At 37.9% G+C, this 6965-nt stretch overlaps 1 protein-coding gene across 1 annotated transcript in view; it reads left to right on the forward strand.

Moving 5' to 3' along the window:
* LOC107656795 (uncharacterized) overlaps positions 1-6965 on the forward strand; it is a 21805-nt gene that overhangs the window by 1252 nt on the left and 13588 nt on the right. The window contains exons 2-3 of the mRNA XM_016444742.1: positions 22-348; positions 451-774. Coding sequence (XP_016300228.1) covers positions 22-348; positions 451-774 — 651 coding nt within the window. The remainder of the gene's footprint in view (positions 1-21; positions 349-450; positions 775-6965) is intronic.

Consider the following 6965-nt stretch of genomic DNA (forward strand, 5'->3'; position numbering starts at 1 on the left):
TCATATGGTCTTGTGTTTCAGGTACCAGTGAAGAGGATGTGACTCATGCTCATGTGTTCATCAGTTCTGGTGAAAATGTCCGTCTGTCCTGTAATAATGCTCTTCCAGACTGTAACTCAACTATATGGTTCTATAACAGATTCAGAGATTCAGCAGCAGTTGAACTGATTGGTTTAGGGAAAAAGAAGAAAGACACAGAGAGACATGAGAGACTGAGTCTGGGGCCTGACTGCTCTCTGAACATCAACAACATCTCAACAGAAGATTATGGATATTACACCTGCAGACAATATGTGAATGACAAACAACAAGGAACTGATGCTCGTGTTTTTCTGCATATTCTTCATGGTATTTTTATGATTATGTGGTCAATTTAAAAAGTTAAATTCTTCATTTAATCTCCCATGATGATTGAAGAGTCTGTGATTTGTGTGTTATTTTGTGTTTCAGTCTCTTCATCCTCCTCCTCATCCTCACAGACTGAGATCAGTGCAGGCCGCTCTGTGACTCTCTTCTGTCAGTTGTATTCATTTGCTGGAGGCTCTTGTGATGATTGGATCTGTTATGAGAGAATTCAGCTGTTCTGGGTGAATCAGGCTGGTGTTAAACTGACGAGATCAGACTCCAGATATCAGATATTATCCTCATCAGATCACTGTATCATCACTCTGACTACAACACTCCTGAATGAAGATCACAACAGAGAGTGGAGATGTGAAGTTACTCAGAGAGATCAAGTCAAGACCTCAGCCACATACACTGTCAAGAGTTCAGGTGAGAAAGAGAGAGATCTTATTAATCAGTTTTAGACCGTTATAATGTCAGTAACACTAAAGTCTGTTAATATCACTGAAGAAGAACACACTGAGGTACAAAAGCTTCTTTCAGTCTTACAGAAGAAACTCAAAGCACTGCTGCAAACTAATGAACTGCAGTCAAGTTTAACAGTCCAAAAACTGCTGCTGAAAAGAGTGCGAGAGACATTAATGCACTGATGCTGACTGTACACTTTGAGTACAGTTACATTGTGTCAGGAGCTGACTACCAAAATACTACAGTAAAAGTAAAGTAAATAAGTTTGTATTCATACTCAAAGAACAAAAACTACAGCATTTTTTTTAAGTAGCTCAACTGTCTGTATATCTGCTTAATTCTGCTGATCTTTACAGTTTTTTAAAAATGCTTACACAAATTTTTGTGAAACTATGGCTCCATTTCTCTAAACTCTACACACAAAACCACAAAACACACACAACATGCAAAACATCACACAGTTCTTGCAAAAGCCAACACTTCTTTCAAAACTATTTTAACTCTTCTAATAATGGTATATTTGTCTAGTAACTCTACACACAAACATAAAGTAATTAGCCACATACACACACCAAACTACACACAGATGTGAAGAATGTAAAACTCTCCTCTCTCGTGTGTGTTCTGGTTGTTCAGAGTGCAGTGGAGGAGTTTAACACAGCACTCACACACACATGCATATTCACATATACACTCTATATACTGTATGCATGTACAATTGATGAATTTACACAGTTATGCAACTGAACTGAATCAACACTGAACTGACTTGAGCTCTATAATGACACTGTTGACTTGTTAGAGCTGCTTTACAGTAGAATTTGAATTTAACACTCTTGTGAATCTGCTGTGAAACAAACTATATTGTATAAAGCGCACCAGAATTAAAGTAGACTTTCTGACTTGACTTATATGCATATTCAGTGTGTGTATATATATATACATATAGACACCAGGATTTTTTTTAAATCACCAATTAAGGAGGATAGTTGGATGTGACGTGTGGCCAAGTACGGTGTCTCATACTCTGAATTTGTGCTCTGTGTTTAACACATCTAAGTGCGCACACACACACACACACACACAGTGAACACACATACAGTGAACACACACACACACACAACACACACACAAACACACAGTGAACACACATAAAGTGAACACACACTCACACCCACACACAGCAGTGTGTAGTACACACACACATGTTGTGTTTCCATGTTTTATGGGGACATTCCATAGGCATAATAGTTTATACACTGTACAAACTGTATTTTCTATCCCCTTATCCTAACCTACACCTAAACCAACCCCTCACAAAAAACGTTCTGCATTTTTAAAGGTCTAAAAAACTTCATTCTGTATGGTTTATCTGGGAAATGCACTTTTACTATTGTTAAATAAATGGTCAAAGATTGTCAAATATTGACACATTTACTTTCTCTAAATAGTGCTGATATTGCGACCAGTAAATACAGTCTGGTCAGGCTAGCCTGTGTGGAAACTTTTAAACTCTGTTTCAACTAAGCAGGCGTTAGGTTCTGCTCTTATCTCCCCTAATGTGCTCACATACTGTAGATTCATTTCATGGAAATATTAATTGAATTGAATTCAAAGGACTGTTAGAAACTGTAAGTTGTTTGGTTGATGTAATTACCTCTCTCTCTCTCTCTCTCTCTCTCTCTCACACACACACCCGGAGCAGTGGGCAGCAGTTGGGTTTCAGTTCTTGCTCAAGAGTCTCAGCTCAGTCGTGGTATTGAGGGTGGAAGAGAGCACTGTACAGATCTGAGGTCTTTATGTCTGCAAGCTCACATGTACATATGTGAACGTGAACATGATGAACATGATCCTGAACACTAGATGTTTGAGCTGTACTGTACAGCAGCCAAACATCCTTTCAGTACAATAGTAGCAAAAGTAGTAAACAGCAGTTTTGCCTTGTTTTAAATAAACACTACATTTAAACGTAAAACTGACTTCATTAGGAAATGCACTTTTACTATGGTTAAATAAATGGTCAAAGATTGTCAAATATTGACACATTTATTTTCTCTAAATAGTGCTGATATTGCGACCAGTAAATACAGTCTGGTCAGGCTAGCCTGTGTGGAAACTTTTAAACTCTGTTTCAACTAAGCAGGCGTTAGGTTCTGCTCTTATCTCCCCTAATGTGCTCACATACTGTAGATTCATTTCATGGACATTTTTATCAAATTGAATTCAAAGGACTGTTAGAAACTGTAAGTTGTTTGGTTGATGTAATTAAAACTGGGTTTAAATTCATGCCTCTGTTAACTGTAAAGATTGTAAAGATCGGCGTGCAGCAGAAGAAAAGAGGAACTGGAATCTGAATTCACAGCATCATCATCATCATCATCATCATCATCATCAGTCTAATCTGGGTTCAGAGATGATCTCTGCTCTACTGAGTCCCACACACAGCAGAAACATGTTTCCAAACCTCAACAGTGAGATCTCCGCTCTGAAAACACTACAACTGCTATCATTAATTCACTACTTTACTAATGAAGGTCTAGAATGGCTGTCAACTATCTCAATATTGTAAGAACAAATATTATTTCCAATAAATCATCAACATCTAAACCTCTGTAGGTCTCAATACGAGCTTCTGTAGACATGTTACAGAAATAAAGTCTGGTTAGTAATGAGTGAAGCTGGTGATGCTGTTTGTGGAGTTGTTTAATCAGATCTTGAGAGATTTAATGTCTTTTATCTTCAGTTGATTTCATCTAAGGCTGTGTCTGAAAGTCAGGTTAAACAAATTATATTTGCCTTGTATATAAGGAAGAAGGCCTTTTTTTATGTAATTTTTAGTGTTTTTTTTGTGTGGAATCAGTTCTATGAATGTAATTTTATAAAAATGTGAAATGGGTGTTAAATTTTGCTGTCTTTGTCTGTAAGTATATATAGAGAGAAGTATATAAACATATATTTCTCAACTCTGGAAAAAAACAGGTTACATCTCAGATTAAAATTTAATTTTTGCACATGAAAATCATAATTGCAGTAATCACAGTGATTTGCCTTGGACGTGGCTCTGGCCCTGTTGCAGCTCCAGGGCGTCCAAATTCTCATTGAGACATGCTTCTCAATCGCATTGTTGCCGAGTCAGCAGACGACTCTCCTGCATGTGTTTCGACACTTCAGGACTGTTTGAATCTGTTCAAACCAGGTTAACTAGTTCACACAGGTTTATGCTGTGTATTGGGTCTTATGGCAGCAACGTCTCCTGTGGTTCAGTGGAGCCTGCTTCACATAAGGCCATCTCAGTGGATCAAGGGTTTATAGATTTAGCCTCGTTGGCATCCTGGTTTCCTGGTTTTTACAGGGAGACGGCTTATGCCTTTTCGCCCTGTACGAATCCCTTCTTGGGACTTATCAATAGTCCTGGTAGGTTTCAGTAATGTGTGTAACCCTGGTTCGCTGAATAGGGAATGAGATGCTGCATTGCTGGCCATTCTCTTACTTTTCTTCAACTTTTAGTGCTTCCTTCATAATGGAAACTCTGAGGTGATATGGCGCGAGCACACTCTTATGAGGCATAAGTGACTTATTCCTCAGAGGTGGTGCAAAGTGAAACTAGCCAGTTAATATTTGTGATGGTATAAGAGCTTCAGTCAATCGTCCCACCCGGGGGTGATTCCCATAGTGCCAGCGACACAGACTCTCGTTCCCTATTCAGGGAACTTAGGTTAGGGTCAAGGGACAAGGGTCAAGGTCAACTTTATTATCCCCAGAGGGCAATTTGTTTCACAGCCAGCAGTAAACCATATACAATCAACAAACAAACACCACAACACGGAGACAAAAAACAGTGACTTCCATTAATAATATACATACAATTATTTGTAATTTAAAAAAAACGATGGCAGCTGGTATAAAATAATTTTTAAATCTATTGGTCCTACATAAAGGTAAATACCATCTGCGAGAAAGCAACTTAAAAACATTCTGCAAGGGATGGCTGGGATCATTCTTAATTAACTCAGCCTTCTTCAAAGTCCTAACCTTATACAAGTCGTTCAAATCATTTAAAGTGGTGTCAACAATCTTACCACACACTTTAACAATACCCTGCAATCTATTTCTGTTTCTATTTCTATTTTCTGTTACATACGTAACTGAGACATTTTCATTTATTAATATAGTTCACACAGGTCTGGTACATATTTATCATTTTTGTGATGCAAAGCTTAAGTATTACAGTTTTTCTCGATTGCTAACACACTATAACTGATTAATTTGGCCCAATTTTCCAAACCATTCCTACAGTTCTCGAAACAAAGACACATTTCTCAAAACCTTTAACACATTTCACCTGTTTGCACACACGGTCCAATTTGCTCAGTGTTTTCTGCAAAACTTTACAAAAAATGCCATCATTTTGCACAGGTTTAACCATGTTCTCATTCAGAAAACACAAACACACAATATAATTAACTCAAGAATCACAAAATGAACACAAATAGCACACATGTATCCATGAGTGAACATTAAGCAGCAAAACTGATGACACACAGGTCAGAATCTCAGGATGATATGAACAAGAGCACAGCTGATTATGAGTTTTGGAAAATTAATCCTGGTAGTGAGAGACAAAGAGGAATTGGAGGGGAAAATAAAAACGAAGGGGATGAGGTCAAATTTAATTTGTTCCTGATGAAATACAAAGCACTATAGTTGACCATGTTCTTCTGCATGGACTGACCATGAGGAAAGTTTGCCTACAGGCTCATCTACAGGGTTTCAATACTACTTACACATACAATATAATTACAGTACATAGCAGCCGTACTGCAGATGAGAGAACTGTCATTATTCTATGTACAGTAAATACTCTAGCACATGTTGAATTGATTTGTAGCCAAGTATGTATTTGTGCAGAACTGAGAGAGGACTGTCTACGGGAGGCAGAGAAGTCTTTTGTCAGAAGACTTAGAAACTGCTGTAACAAATAAGGATAATACCAATACTGTAATGCAAATTGGCAGAGGATGCTGAATGAATGAATGAATTTATTTACAGTAACTGACAGTATATTCCAATGTGTGTTTACTGTATATTCTGTTGTTTGGTCTTTGAACTTTTCTCTTCTAGTGCTTTTCATCTACTGTAAGATTTCTTTATAGTGTAACGAAAGTAAACGTTTCTTACAGTTTAATGCTGAATTTCACTGTATCTGCATCCTATATTTATGTCGTATACTGTAACAGTCATTGACTAGAAAAAGGATTCCTGTTTCCCAAAAGCAGGTTTGTGTAATTGTTTTGAGTTGATCTCACTAGTGTTCTCGAGGCAGTGCAGTAGTGTGTATCTGACAGGTTTGTGTGTCATCTGAGGCCAACGTTTGAGTCTGACTAAAGAGAGCATGTTTTTGACTAAACTATTTGATTATGACCTGGAAGTTTGAAGTTTGCACAAGTCTGTGTGTAGTTTTGAGATTGTGTTTATAGTTGTGAGAAAATGGTGAATTGCGTGTTAGTAACCGAGAAAATGTGTTTAGAATGACACGAGGAACAGTTAAAGGAATAGTTCAGCCAAAAATGAAAATGATCTGAAAATGTGCTCACCCTCAGACCATCCAAGATTATGATTGTGATGTTTTTATCAGCTGTTTGGACTCTCATTCTGACGGCACCCATTCACTGCAGAGCATCCATTGCTGAGACACTGATGCAATGCTGCATTTCTACAAACCTGATGAAGAAACAAACTCATCCTGATCTCAGATGATCTGAGAGTGAGTGCATTCTCATTTTTGGGTGAACTATTCCTTTAAATCATGGCCGCAATTTACTTTTCATTACCTTGTTTTCAAAACGAATTAGTGCATCATGGCCTCAATTGAGTTGATGGGTTCCCGCTGGATTCCAGGGGCCTCATTTATAAAGTGTGTGTACTCTCAGATTTGATCTTTAGAGTGTGTATGCGCTTAAACCCACGCTAACGCTCATATTTGTAAAAACTGGCTTTGACTTGGCAAAGGGTCTGAGCAGACCTACGCACTTTTCTTGTCGGAGTACTGCAGGTTTTTGGAAGTGTAAGCTGTTCTTGCAGCTCGCTGTTCTAAATTAAAGCAATAAGCCCCAAAAAACTGTGGTTTACAGTGAATTTATAACAGCTAAGGG

Source organism: Sinocyclocheilus anshuiensis, unplaced genomic scaffold, assembly GCF_001515605.1.
Source record: "Sinocyclocheilus anshuiensis isolate Anshui unplaced genomic scaffold, SAMN03320099.WGS_v1.1 scaffold5090, whole genome shotgun sequence".
Classification (NCBI taxonomy): Eukaryota; Metazoa; Chordata; class Actinopteri; order Cypriniformes; family Cyprinidae; genus Sinocyclocheilus; species Sinocyclocheilus anshuiensis.